This window comes from Amphimedon queenslandica, unplaced genomic scaffold, assembly GCF_000090795.2.
Source record: "Amphimedon queenslandica unplaced genomic scaffold, v1.1 AMPQUscaffold_13374, whole genome shotgun sequence".
Lineage (NCBI taxonomy): Eukaryota > Metazoa > Porifera > Demospongiae > Haplosclerida > Niphatidae > Amphimedon > Amphimedon queenslandica.
The window spans coordinates 78630-92190 of record NW_003546390.1 but is presented as its reverse complement, the minus strand read 5'-3'; the positions used below and the strand labels follow the sequence as shown (position 1 = coordinate 92190).

At 38.5% G+C, this 13561-nt stretch overlaps 3 protein-coding genes across 4 annotated transcripts; 2 read left to right on the top strand and 1 right to left on the bottom strand.

Annotated features, from left to right (window-relative positions):
- Positions 1-857: 857 nt before the first annotated feature.
- LOC100639234 (mitogen-activated protein kinase kinase kinase 5-like) lies at positions 858-12325 on the top strand. 2 transcript variants are annotated; one of them, XM_019997372.1, is made up of 5 exons: positions 858-1066; positions 1142-1489; positions 2072-2401; positions 3303-5083; positions 12169-12325. In XM_019997372.1, exons 1-4 carry the CDS (start codon positions 1003-1005, stop codon positions 5039-5041), a joined length of 2481 nt encoding a protein of 826 aa, XP_019852931.1. In that variant the 5' UTR covers positions 858-1002; the 3' UTR covers positions 5042-5083; positions 12169-12325. The 2 variants fall into 2 exon arrangements, with proteins under 2 accessions (XP_019852931.1, XP_019852932.1); XM_019997373.1 differs by lacking the exons at positions 3303-5083; positions 12169-12325 and adding an exon at positions 6330-8242.
- Positions 10821-12325, top strand: LOC100638982 (autophagy protein 5-like). The gene is made up of 9 exons (XM_019997383.1): positions 10821-11004; positions 11064-11191; positions 11238-11316; positions 11383-11460; positions 11515-11599; positions 11671-11768; positions 11836-11875; positions 11921-11977; positions 12036-12325. The coding sequence occupies exons 1-9, from the start codon at positions 10888-10890 to the stop codon at positions 12158-12160; spliced, it is 807 nt and encodes a 268-aa protein (XP_019852942.1). The 5' UTR covers positions 10821-10887; the 3' UTR covers positions 12161-12325.
- Positions 12276-13550, bottom strand: LOC100631744 (WASH complex subunit CCDC53-like). Its single transcript, XM_003387026.3, has 7 exons — positions 13463-13550; positions 13316-13414; positions 13003-13261; positions 12922-12948; positions 12817-12872; positions 12596-12660; positions 12276-12546 (listed from the first exon to the last, which is right to left on the bottom strand). Exons 1-7 carry the CDS (start codon positions 13511-13513, stop codon positions 12405-12407), a joined length of 699 nt encoding a protein of 232 aa, XP_003387074.1. The 5' UTR covers positions 13514-13550; the 3' UTR covers positions 12276-12404.
- Between the last annotated feature and the right edge of the window lie 11 nt (positions 13551-13561).

The following is a 13561-nucleotide window of genomic DNA, read 5'->3' as shown; positions in this document are numbered from 1 at the left end:
GTCTCAAACTATACCTTTATATGGCTGCTGGTCATCCCAATTTATGTCTCTCTTTATATCGTGATCATCTTCATGATACTGTCACCATTTCTAGCGAAGACTAAGAGGTTCAATACTGTACGTATGAAGGCAGTACTTGATGTCTGCCAGTCCTGCTATAAAGACAAATGGCGCTGGTGCTGCTCACTTTATTTTGGAACATGGATAGTATCAACTCCACTAATAACGTATCCAGCCAGCTTCTCTTTGGGGGCTGCTGTATTGATTGGGGCTACTGTGGCTCACTTTGTTTTCCAACCTTATTCAATTAAATGGCTCAATGTTATCGATACTCTTTTGCTGGTTGATTTACAAATATTATGTAGCATTGTCTGCGATCAGAGGAATGTGGAGGTCATAACTAATGAGACAGCTGGTAAAAGCACATCAAGAATGCTGATATTAGTGGTATACTGTCTCTGTCTGATACCTGTGGCTTGCTATGCGGTGTTTGGAGTTTGGACGTTTCTTAGAAAGATTTGCTTTTGTAAGAAAATAAAAAAGAGTGTTTCCGGTAGCAGCGATGAGTTCTATGTGAATGTCACCATGTCAGAGAATCACCAGCTGATAAGAGAGAAGATGGAGCCAAAGGATTTGAACGTTAGCCGCAGGTCACATGTAATGGCCAGGGATAGCATCTTGTATGATCTGTCACTGTAATTTGAACTTTTGTTTTGTGTGGAAATCTAATTTTGTTTTATTTTTATGTGATTTTGTTATTTTTGCAAGCAAAAAAGTTTGAAGTACAGCAAAGTTGTATTTACTAACACCCACGATTGTTACTTGCCTAACCGGATGCAATCACTGAGTGTCCCTTGCGGTCATAGATCACCTCTTTCTCTTCCTCTTGGTAGAAGGTACGCGAAGCTCATTTATGATTCTTTAAAAGCCTCGTATCAGTTCTAAGTGAGCTCTATCAAAAGAGAGGAGTCCATCTTCCCGCTTGGAAGCACTTTAGTTAAAATGGAGTCTACACTGAAGCTCTTGTTTGCTGTTTTCTCAGCAGCAGCAATCCTCTTGTTCACAAGTAAGAGATATCATAACAAGCCTTCATCATCATAATAATAACAACCCTTCCTCTCTCTCTCTCTCTTTGCTGTAGATGTTTCTTCAGCTCCAATTAAAGAGATGAAGCCAGTTTACACGTTTGGCAGTAACACTACCTCTCTCCCAATCATCGTTTCAATGGTCTGTATGGTAAACCAATCCATTGATCAGGTTGAACTGAGATGGATTCATGACGGAATTACGTACTCATCCACTGAGAATAATTCTAGCGGACGTTTATCCATTCTCAACACTACATCCAGCAATGACACCAGTTTCACAACGACACTGACCATCCTACCAGCAATGTACACAGACAATGGTACTTACTATTGTCAAGTGAGGGACAAAGGTAACTCATCTTCTAATTGGACGTCAGCCAGGACTAATCTCCATCTGTTAGGTGAGACAATAATTCAATTACTGCAGGGATATACCCAGTAGCTAGGGATCATGTTACTGTGTTATTGTAAATTGACATCTAAAAGTGATGAGACCTTTAGCGTTACTCCTGTATACCATAGTCTATCAGTACACGTACATCAAGAGGTTGTGGGTTGTTTTGGTTCATTAATATTTAAATTATTACCAAAAGAGGACAAAGTTAGTGAGTGAGTGAGTGTTGTTTATGTCCTTATCCAGTAGGAGGTTGTTTAAATTTCACCTTCCTTGTTCGCAACGAAGTTTACATTTTAAATTTTGTTAGTTTTTTGATACTTAAAACTTTAATACTTTGTGCCACGGAGAGTTCTTTATCTCTACAGCAACCATTCCTTATTATTGCTTTATTTATTAAAACTGTAATGTCTTTTGTCATTGGAGAAAGACTCAATATCCTGTTGGCTAATTGTAACTAGAAAGAGTGTAGCCATTACAGTCTGTTAACAGCCAGCAGCTGCTGAGTTGTATTGAATCAGAGCAGTTGTCTGCTAACATGAACAGAAATGATATCATATCTCTTCTCTCTCTATCTCTCCTTATCTAGTGCATCTCAACACTGTTCATCCAACCGTTAATGCTACTACTAGTTCACCAGCTGCAGAACTTTCTTGTGACATGGCCGGCTATGTACCACCGCAGTCCTCTTTACACTGGTACCGTAACGGCACCCGATTGACTAACACTGGTCGATACTCTATAGTGTACAGGGATGGGTGGAGGAGGGCTCAGAAAGAGAGTAAGGACGGAACCAGTAGCAGTGTCCTTGGAGTCCTGGTCATATCATCTCCCACAGTACAGGACTCAGGGCAGTACCAGTGTAGGATTGAAGGATACTGTCACTTGACAAGATCAGTTCAACTAACAGTTAAAAACGGTGAGTTAAAAGACAGAGATGAAATGATTTGTACTGAAGGTGTTGTTGATATTTTAAGTATGTCATTATCCTGTTCACACACCTTTGGTTACTTAAGGGCCCTCACCTAATCAAACGGTTGTACTAATATGGGATCTCTTGTGAATACAGGAGTATAGTAAATTACCTCATCCTTATAATGGATAGTACACACAAACCTTTAACACTAATTAATACTTATATATTCTGATGCTATTAAGGATCAGTTGTCATTCAGTTGTTCATTAGACTCTGACCTTGCCTGTGTATATACATGATCTTGTGTGTACATCAGTCACTTGGTCTAATAAGTTATAATTGGTTATTGGTTTAATATTACCATATTAGGATGTTAGGTGTGGCAGGGAATGCTGGCTCCTCTTGTATTGTGACATTTCACTCTTCCTCCCTCCACTCTCTCCCTCTCTTTTATTACATTAACTGTCTTAATGGCAGTCCTTATCACAATCCTGTACCACTTGAAGTATCAATTGGTACTCTATAGCAGCTGTTAATTTCATGTTAACAACCACTACTACCCATTGTATATACAGTGGTAATTGGCTAACTTGTATGGGCTAGTTTATAGTTCCTATGGAGCAGCTGCAAAATCTCCCTCTCATTCAAAGTGTGTGCTTGTGTATATTAATGGAGAAAGAGTGTAATATCAACAAAAATCACTTAAAATATTTTATTTATTGCAATCGCTATATTGGCCATTATCACACATGCCATGTTTGCAGATTAAAATTTAATTAAATGTGTGGGTGTTGGATAAACCACACCCACAGTAAGAGATCTGCTGGCATGTCCGATAATGGCTGATATGATACAAGTACTGATATTACACTATTTCTCCATTACACACACACACACACTGTAGATACTGCCAATAATGGAGGGAGCAATAGTTCAGGAGGTGACAACAATCAATTACTAACAATCATAATAGCAGCTGTCGCTGGGTTCCTCGGGCTAATTGTTATAATATTAATTATAATAATAATTGCCGTGGCCTGTCATCGCTGTAGAAGGACTGATGTGTTTGTACAACCAACTGGAGGAGCTACAGTAACCTACCTACCAGCAGCTGTGGATAATAATGAACCAGAGGTTAAGATAGAGGATCCACCCCCTCCAGTCCCAATGAGGACTCACTCTCAGAGTGGCAGTTACACTAAAAGTGGTCGATCCGCCGAACTGCCTGACCTACTCCAGCGATCACAGACTCACCAGTTACCATCGTCCACGGTACAGTACGACGTACCAACCACTGGAGCCCCTGAGGGTAACCCACGGGTTATACCCCCGGAGAGAGGAGGAGGGGGCCCCCCTCCTGTGACTGCTCGTAAACCAAAACGAAAGACATATTATGATTCCGTGAATATGCTCCAGTCAGTGGCAGCTGCTTCCAATGGACTACCAGGAGCCAGTGGAATCAGTGTTCAGTCTGTACCATCACCTCACGATGTACTGAGTGGCTCATTACAGAGACAGGATGCTCAGAATCCTCCTGATCTCCACCCGATATACCAAGATGGATTCACCGAGGAAGACCTCGCCCCTTATAATGTTGTCGATAATGATTATGATCAGATATACTCGGAGCCAATAGAACCAGCTACAATGCTTAGTATCTCAGAGAGAGAGGCCCATGACGAGGGTCTCCCCTACAGTGCTATTTACGATGATCCAAAGCCACTGGCAGCAGCTGAGTCCCTCCTTCAGGTGACCAGTGATAATGTCATTGAAATACGTAAACTCGGAAACGGTCAGTTTGGTCAAGTTATACTAGCACGTACAAGACACTTGAGTCTTGTGGATATGAAACTAAGTGAAACCCTAACAGATAGGTCCCAGTCTATTCTAGTCGCCATTAAGAAACTGAAGACCAACGCTGAGACCGGGCTGTTAGAAGCTTTTGATAAGGAAGTGAAGTTCATGTCTCGACTGAATCACGACAACGTGGTCCGACTGTTGGCAGTTTGCACTGTAGGGGAACACTTCATAATGATGGAGTATATGGAGAATGGAGACTTGAACCAGTTCCTGCAGAAGCACACTCTGGTACCTGATACTGTGACAGGGCTAGGTGACTGGGAGATCACTCCGATCATACTACTCTACATTGGGGTTCAGATATCAAGTGGAATGCACTACCTGGGCTCCAGGAGGTTTGTTCATCGGGATCTAGCCACTCGGAACTGTCTAGTCGGAAAGGACTTTATTGTCAAGATATCCGACTTTGGGATGAGCCGTAGATTATATGAGTCGGCGTATTACCGGGTCCAGGGTACCCTAGTGCTTCCTATCCGGTGGATGGCTTGCGAGACTTTCTATGGAAAGTTTTCAGTTAAATCGGACACGTGGGCCTTTGGGGTAACACTGTGGGAGGTTTACACTCTTGCTATGTGTGATCCTTATGATGAGATGTCAGACGAGGAGGTGATACAAGATGCCATTAGGGGGCCAAACAGGAAGCTCCTCCCTAAACCGGAGGCATGTCCGAGAGAGGTTTATGATGTGATGTTGAGGTGTTGGGTACATGACCCCGCAATGAGGGCCGACTTTGGGGAGATCTATTCGCGTTTGTATATGACATACACTAGTCAGGCTGTGTAGACTGGAGCTACTCTTGCTAATTATTATTATTATTATTATTATTAGGTTTTATCCATTTGTCCAGTGCTTACACACACATATGCTGTAGTTTTCTTTCTCTCGCTCTGTCTATTCAAAATTTATTATTTTTTTAAATTTTTACTACTTTTTGATGTAATTTTAAAGAAATTGTTACAGTTACAACCATTTTAAGAAAATGGCAAAAATCTGAAAAATAAAATAGCCAAAAATTACCCCAAAATTTTTGACATTTTTTGATACATATTGATGTCTTTATGCTGTGTAGAAAGTTTGAAGTGATTCTGACTTCAATTTTTCAAGTTACGGCCATTTTAAGAAAACAGCAAAAATCTGAAAAATACACTGTACTATAGCCCATGGTTTTTCCAAAAAATGGCCAAAAAATGACCCCCAATTTTTATTACATTTTCTGACACATATTGATGTACTAATGCTGTGTAGAAAGTTTGAGGTGATTCCGACTTCAATTTTTCAAGTTATGGCCATTTTAAGAAAACGTCAAAAATCTGAAAATACCCAAGGCTATAGCCTATGGTTTTTTCCAAAAAATGGCCAAAAAATGACCCGAAATTTTTATTACATTTTCTGATACATATTGATGTCCTTATGCTGTGTAGAAAGTTTCAAGTGATTCCGACTTCAATTTTTCAAGTTACGGCCATTTTAAGAAAATGTCAAAAATCTGAAAAATACCCAAGACTATAGCCCATGGTTTTTCCCAAAAAATGGCCAAAAAATTACCCCAAATTTTTTTTACATTTTCTGATACATATTGATGTCTTTATGCTGTGTAGAAAGTTTGAGGTGATTCCGACTTCAATTTTTCAAGTTACGGCCATTTTAAGAAAACAGCAAAAATCTGAAAAATACACTGTACTATATAGCCCATGGTTTTTCCAAAAAATGGCCAAAAAATGATCCCCAATTTTTATTACATTTTCTGACACATATTGATGTACTAATGCTGTGTAGAAAGTTTGAGGTGATTCCGACTTCAATTTTTCAAGTTACGGCCATTTTAAGAAAACGACAAAAATCTGAAAAATACCCTGTGCTATAGCCCATGGTTTTTTTCCAAAAATCGGCCAAAAAATGACCCGAAATTTTTATTACATTTTCAGATGCATATTGATGTTTTTATGCTATGTAGAAAGTTTGAGGTGATTCCAGCTTAAATTTTTCAAGTTATGACCAGTCCTGTTTGTAGTTTTAACTTGTAATAATTCAACATACTGTAAATTATTAATTTTTCTTTATTAATATCTAGATGCTGCTAATGCTTCCAGTGATATAGCGTCTCCTACTGTTTCAAGTAGTCCTCCTGACTCTTTCCAATCTTCTCCAACTGCTTCTCCTACAAGCAGTGGACAAGATTCTGACCCTTTTGGTAACAGGTGGCTGCTACTAACATTTGCAATAGTTGCCGCTACTCTGTCACTAATGGCAGTTGCAGCTGCCTTGATATTGGTATGTGTCTGTCTTTGCAATGTTAGTGACAGGAGGAAGAGGAAAGGAGGAGAAGAAGGAGTTGATAAAAGTGATCAAGAGTTGAATGAAGGACATTACGATGTTATTCAAGATGGAGGTGGTTTGAGTACTGATCCACAAGAACTATTATCTTATGATTCTGTGGCTGATGCTTTTTATCCAGCCCTCCCTCCTCCAACCGTCCACTTTATACAATCATCACTGCCTCCTCTCTCTCCATTGTTTAGTAATTACGAGGAACCTGTGATAACCACTGGGTCTAAGCCTAACACTATGGAGAGGAGTGGTAACAATGGTAACCACGGCAATTCGTTCTCGTTTAATCCGTACGAAGACAAGTTTGAGTTGAACGAGGGACCTCCCCTTCCTCCCCCTCGCTCTCGCAGACGCTCCTCCCTCCCTCTTGTTCCGCCAATCTCAACTGCCGACTTAGCCACTAAAGACTTTGACCACATCTATACTGAAGTACTTGAGCCTTCTATGCTCCATGGCAACCAAGCTCCTCCCCCTAGTGACCAAAAGGCCCTCCCATATGCTCCGATATATAAGACCGGCAGTAATTTGCTGGCTCGGCAGTTGTTCCATATTCCGCCGCAGTGTCTGCAAATATTGGACGAATTAGGTCACGGAAGATTTGGAAAAATATTTCTAGCCGGGACGGTAAACGTGAGCCTTAAAGATCTCAAATTGAATGAAGACACCGATAGAAACAAGAGCATCCTTGTTGCTATGAAACAGCTTAAACCAGAGGCTAGTCCTGAGTTGAGAGATGCTTTCAATCAAGAGATCAAGTTCATGTCGCACCTCCAACACGCTAACGTTGTTCGTCTGTTGGCAGTTAGTTTGACCGATGAGTCTCCATTCATTGTGATTGAGTACATGGAGAATGGTGACTTACATCAATTCCTCCGTCAACTGGAGCTACAGCCAAACTCAGCTACTGTATCCAGTGACCACATATCTCCAGTTATTCTACTCTACATTACAGTACAGATTGCCAGTGGAATGCGCTATCTTGCTAACAAGAGGTTCGTCCATCGTGATCTTGCTGCTCGTAACATTCTAGTTGGTCGAGACTTTGTGACAAAGATCTCAGACTTTGGAATGAGCCGGAGTCTTTATGAGTCCTCCTATTACTGTGTGGCAGGACAGTTGATACTACCGATACGATGGATGTCCACTGAGACTTATTATGGACAGTTCTCAGTCAAGTCTGATTCCTGGGCCTTTGGTGTTACAGTTTGGGAAGTATTCATGTTGTGTCGTTCACTGCCTTATTCTCACCTTCAAGATGATGAGGTTATAGCTGATGCTGTTAAAGGTGAGGAGAGAGAGGTTCTTCAAAAGCCGGAGTCCTGCCCCACTGAGGTCTATGCTGTATTGAGAAGGTGTTTTGTTCATTCACCTCAAGTGAGAGCCGATTTTGAGGAGATCTATTCACGTCTTTTTGTTATTTACAAGAAATTTGTTGAAGAAATTTGCTGAGATAATTTCAAGAGGAGGTACATGTATACATGAGAATTTTTCCATTTATACATTGTAAATATGTACTATAGTAACTGTAGTTATAATGTTGTATCATAAAACAAAGCTTGTATTATCATCAATTCAGCAGTATCATTTTTGTAAATATCATTTGTATTATTGTACAGTATTTCAGTTGAGATTTCTTAAGACTTTAATGCTACCAAATCACCTAATATAAACACTGTTTATTTGTGGGTTGCTCTGTCTAAACCATATCAAGAAAAGGCCAAAAGGAGTCGGGCTATAGGTAGAAAAGAAAAAAAACATTACTGGAAGAACATATACATGTCAAATGGAATGGCTACATAATTAAATAATTATAGCTGTATCATACAAGCAATACACCATTATTGTTACTCAATGAATTCAGCAGTATTATTCTCAATCAATATCAATTTCAAATTCACAGTACACTGACTACTATAGATCCCATACTTGTGGGCTACACTATATAGATCAAGTGTAACCCACACTGATTGTGGTTACACCGCATATAGTGGGAGGAAATTGAAAGAAAGAAAGGAGGAAGAAGATAGTAAGCTACATTGTATTATTACATTGTAATGACAGCTCTGTTCCAGGCAACATTAAGATGAGGCTTAAGTATACATCAATTGTTTGGAGTGTATATATAATTGGTTGGATTGCATATGGTATGGTAAAATATGAAGCTGATAAAGAGCAAGGTAAGTATTTCTTTAAAATAGATATTAGATTCATCCTAGACTAACACATACTGGAAGAAATTATGGATCAAATTGCACAGATTGATGCAAAATATTCAGACAAATTGGATTCTTTAAAAAGAGATATTAACAAGCATAATACAAAAGGCTTTAAAAAGCTAGTCAAAGAGGAGTTAGAGGACATAAAAGAATTAATCACTAATGTAAAAACAGAAATGGAACAAGCTCTTGATATAAGAATAAAAGACTGGAACAAAAAGTTTAATGACTATCAAAAAAATTTCAGCAAAAAGCTTGATAAGTTGGACAAAAATTGTCAGACCTGGACCAACTTCATCTTAGGAGGTATACCTAGTTGGATAACAGGAAGAAAACCACCTCAATAGAATAAACAGACTCACGGCCCAGGCCTACACTGTTGCTTATGAATACTAATTGTAATGATCATAAAATGTGTCACTATACAGTTATAATGTATACAATAAAATTATTTACACCAATATTATAATTATGGTTTCCTAACAGGGAACAGGTTCTGTTCCTTGAATCATTGTAATCACCCAATTTGAACTAAACCATCCAATGTAAATACAAGCAGAATATGTTGTGTGTCATAATGTTATACTGTACTTGTAAATTGATTTTAGCTTACAAGAATCCAAAGGCTCATTTTTGTACCAGATCTGTGATTTTATACAAAATTGTCTTTCTTCGCTTGTACTTCCAAACAAATTAAAAAAAAGACGTCACTAACTAATGAACTTAATAAAGTTAATACTTATGTGTATTGGTTTGCTATTCCATAAAAACCAACTATATTGAAACAGTATTGTGAATTTCATTCAGTTGAATGACTAGATTACCTTTTCCGAATACATGCATGTATGTATGAGCCCTGTCATATGACCAAACCCGTGGGTAACACTGTGTAAACTCTACACAAAAGAGAGGGTACTGTCCAAACCACATACTCAGGAATTTTAAACAAACAAGAAAAAAGGCGGTGAGCTAGAACAGTGTTCAGGTGGTTCAGGTACTGACTATTTGCTTGAGTTCCAATTATCCAGCTAAGAAACATGAGACGTAACTTCATAATTGTAGCCCTAATTGGTTGGATTGCATATGGTATGGTAAGATATGAAGCTGATAAAGAGGAAGGTAAGTATTTATTGATAATGGATATTAGATTCATCCTAGACTAACACATACTGGAAGAGGTTATGGATCAAATTGCACAGATTGATGCAAAATATTCAGACAAATTGGATTCTTTGAAAAGAGATATAAACAAGCATATTGAACATACAGAAAACTTTAAAGAATCGGTCAAGGAGAACATAATAGAATTAATCAGTAATGGAAAACTTTTAAAACAGGAATTGAAACAGCTCAATGAGAGAATTGCGGAGCTGAGAATAAAAGACTGGGACAAAAATTTTGATGAAAAGTTTAATGAAAAGTTTAACGAAACGTTTAACAAAATTCATGAAAGGTTAAAGAGGTTGGAAAAGCAATGTGAGAGTTGGGGCAGCTATATACTTAGAGAGCTAGGAGTAACTGACATTGTTAATTATTGGTTAACAAGTGATAAAGAAGAAAAATCGGAATAGATAAACTATACTCACAAGACCAAAGGGCTACACTGTAACCAATGAATACTGTTAGTGATTGTGGTTCTTTGAAAAATATCATTCCATCAAATAAGGCGTGCCAGTACACAAATAATGAAATTACTTACATAAACTTTATACCAATTATAATAGCAGCCCATTATGGTTTCATAATTGATACAAGAGAACATGTTTTGTTGATCGCATCACTGTGATCACTGCAATTTAAACTGAACAGTTCAATTAAAATACAAACAGAACATGTCATTTGTCATAATGTTAACTGTAATTATGCTAATTGCTTGTCATGATGTTTTTATTACATGAACAGAGTAGACATCAAGTTTTCAAAATTGGGCGGTAAAGTCACGTGATTTAATTTAATAACTATTAATAACTTATTGCGCAATCACACATCACGTGATTTTATGGGTGGTATCCTTATAGGCGTGGTTACCCCTCCCCTTTGCTTTAATGTCTGCTTGATCTTCTTCTCTCTCTCTGTGTCTTTAGGATGAGTGATATGGATCAGAGGAGAGAGGTGTGGGATGGTAAGGTCCCAGTCTCGTTCATACTCTCCCAGCAAGAGCTGCAGCAGGCCGGGGGGACAACAATACCAGAACCCGTGTTTGTAAGTTTGTGAATCGAAATCAATGACCTCAACTCAATCTCTGATTCATACTCTAATAGATGTTACTGCCAAGAGTGTCCTATTTCCCTTTGGTTTATGATAAACTAGTCAAGCTGTATGCTCGGGCAGTCAGTGCTTCATTAGATGATAAGATATGGCTCTCCTATGGGCCGTCACCTCTCAAGTGGTCAGTAAACTCCAGTATATTATCAGTATATCTCAGTATACTCCAGGCACTATCCTGTTGGCATATTGTTTGATCTTTTTGCAAGAAGTACCGAGTTGCCGTGGGAGATTACCGTCCATTTTAAAGTAATTCAGTTAATTTTTGTAATATTTAGTTCTTCTCTCTCTCTCTCTCTCTCTCTCTCTTCTAAGGATTATCCGACTGACGATATACTGATATACGAAGGTAAGGAGGCACTTGAAGGACATTTTCTATCAAAATTGAAAGAAGTAAGCATGTCTCCAATCTACCAACTGACACGTCCTCTTTATATCACCTAACAGGCGGACTGGTTGAAGCACGGAGCTAAAGTTATCCAACAGTTCACGCCATCTGAGTTTGGGAAACTGTGGCAAAGTATATCACAGCGTAAGAATTTGATATTTGATACTGATTCCTGATATTGATACTGATTTGATTCTTGATATTGATGATATTAGATCACTTTGAAGATTTCTGGTCAGTGAATCAAAAGCTAATGCTTAACATCAAAGGAGAGATGGAGCCTTTTAAATTCGTACCATTTAGTATTTACAGAGTAAGAACAACTGACAATAATATTTATTTATTTATTTATCAATTATTTTATTCATTTATTTTTATAGGAAGGGAAGAGATTGTACCAAGGTTTAATAGCTAGTCAAGGTACCAGTAATCTTTTAAAGCATAAATGGCTACTTCTTTATGTAGATACAACTTTTGGTGACGTAATGAATCTTTACCAGAAAGAATTCCCATCAGCATCACGTTAGTAAAGAGAGAGAGAAGGAGAGGGTATTAATGGTTCTTATTTTCCATTCTCCAGTAGCTGACCATCAGTTCCTACTACATGGTATTGAGATACCAGCTGTAGCTCATCTCCAGTGGGTCTCAGAACATTTATCCTATCCAGACAACTTTCTACACATAGTACTCACTCGTAAAACCTAGCTAAGATGTATTATTATTATTATTATTATTATTATTATTATTACTTTTTATTTCTTTTGGCGGGTCGGTGAGCGGCTGGCTGTAATTATTATTTGTTTGTTTTTTATTTTATAATTATTTTGTGATAAAGAGAAGCAAACTTAAAAACAAGATCACGTATAATTTCGATATTACAATACACATAATTATACTAGACTTATAATTTACACTCTGGTAGTATATAAAATTGCAGCTGGCTGAGCTATCAATCGGAGCCAAAACTGTCACTATCATCATCAGACTCATCACTTGATCCTGACATTGAGGAATCATCAGAGTCTCTAGTAGTAGCAGCTGCTTTCTTAGGAGCAGACGCACCTCCTGTAGGAGCAGGAGCATCTTCATCTCTGAGATAAAATAAAAAATAAAATAAAGAGGGAGGAGGGTCAGGCATACTCTAGTAGGTCAGGATTGAATCCATGTTTCTTCATCTCCATAGCAATTTGCAATGGATTGACTCCCTACACAAGAAATGTAATAAAAATGGAATTCTATCCTAGTCATTTTGGACATTTGCCCAATTTTAGAGCAACTTTAAAAATTCATAAAAAATCTAAATTTGATCGGAATCAGCTCAAACTTTCTATAACATGTATGTATATGTGTCTTGGTCTTACGAGTCTCTTCATTTTAAAGAACCTCTGAAAGTCAGGATGATCCTTTATCTTCATCCCTATGACATTATAAAATAAAACCAATCACTGTCTCCCTCTCTCTCTCACCTCCTCCAGCAGCTCCAGTTTCCTCTCCTAATAATAATAATAATACAGACATCATGTGAGGATCATGTGATTATTGATTACCTTCAGTTGCCTGAGGCGGTGGTATAGGCTCCGCCCCACCAGACGAAGGGGGTGGGGCTGGTCCAGTAGCAGGTGCGGCAGGCTGGCTGACAGGTTGAGGAGCGGGCGGGGCACTACCAGCACTAGCTAGTACCTCTGGGGGTTGGTATTGAGTGGTTGCTTGGATACCATCAAGACTGGATATTGAATTCAGTTTAGCTTCCAGTATATTCAGAGACACGTCCAGTCTTTGTATCCTTAGTGATATATCTAACAGCCTCTGGAAATAATTCACAAGTTAGTCAGTTATTATTATTATTATTGTTATTCTTACTTCTTCACAAACTGATGAAAAGCGATTCAGAAACTTTGCTGTATGAATCACAAACTTGTTGAGCATCACTAGAGTCTGCCTGTGGTTGAGTGACTCTACCTAAAGCAGAGACACAATCCTTGAGCAACCCTCCCTCCCCCTCCTTACCTTCTGATAGTCTAATCCTGCCCCAACTATGGGGAGACCATGTTCATCCATTTTGCTGTCTTTCTTGATGGGTGGGGCTCGTACTGGATTGTAGGGGTG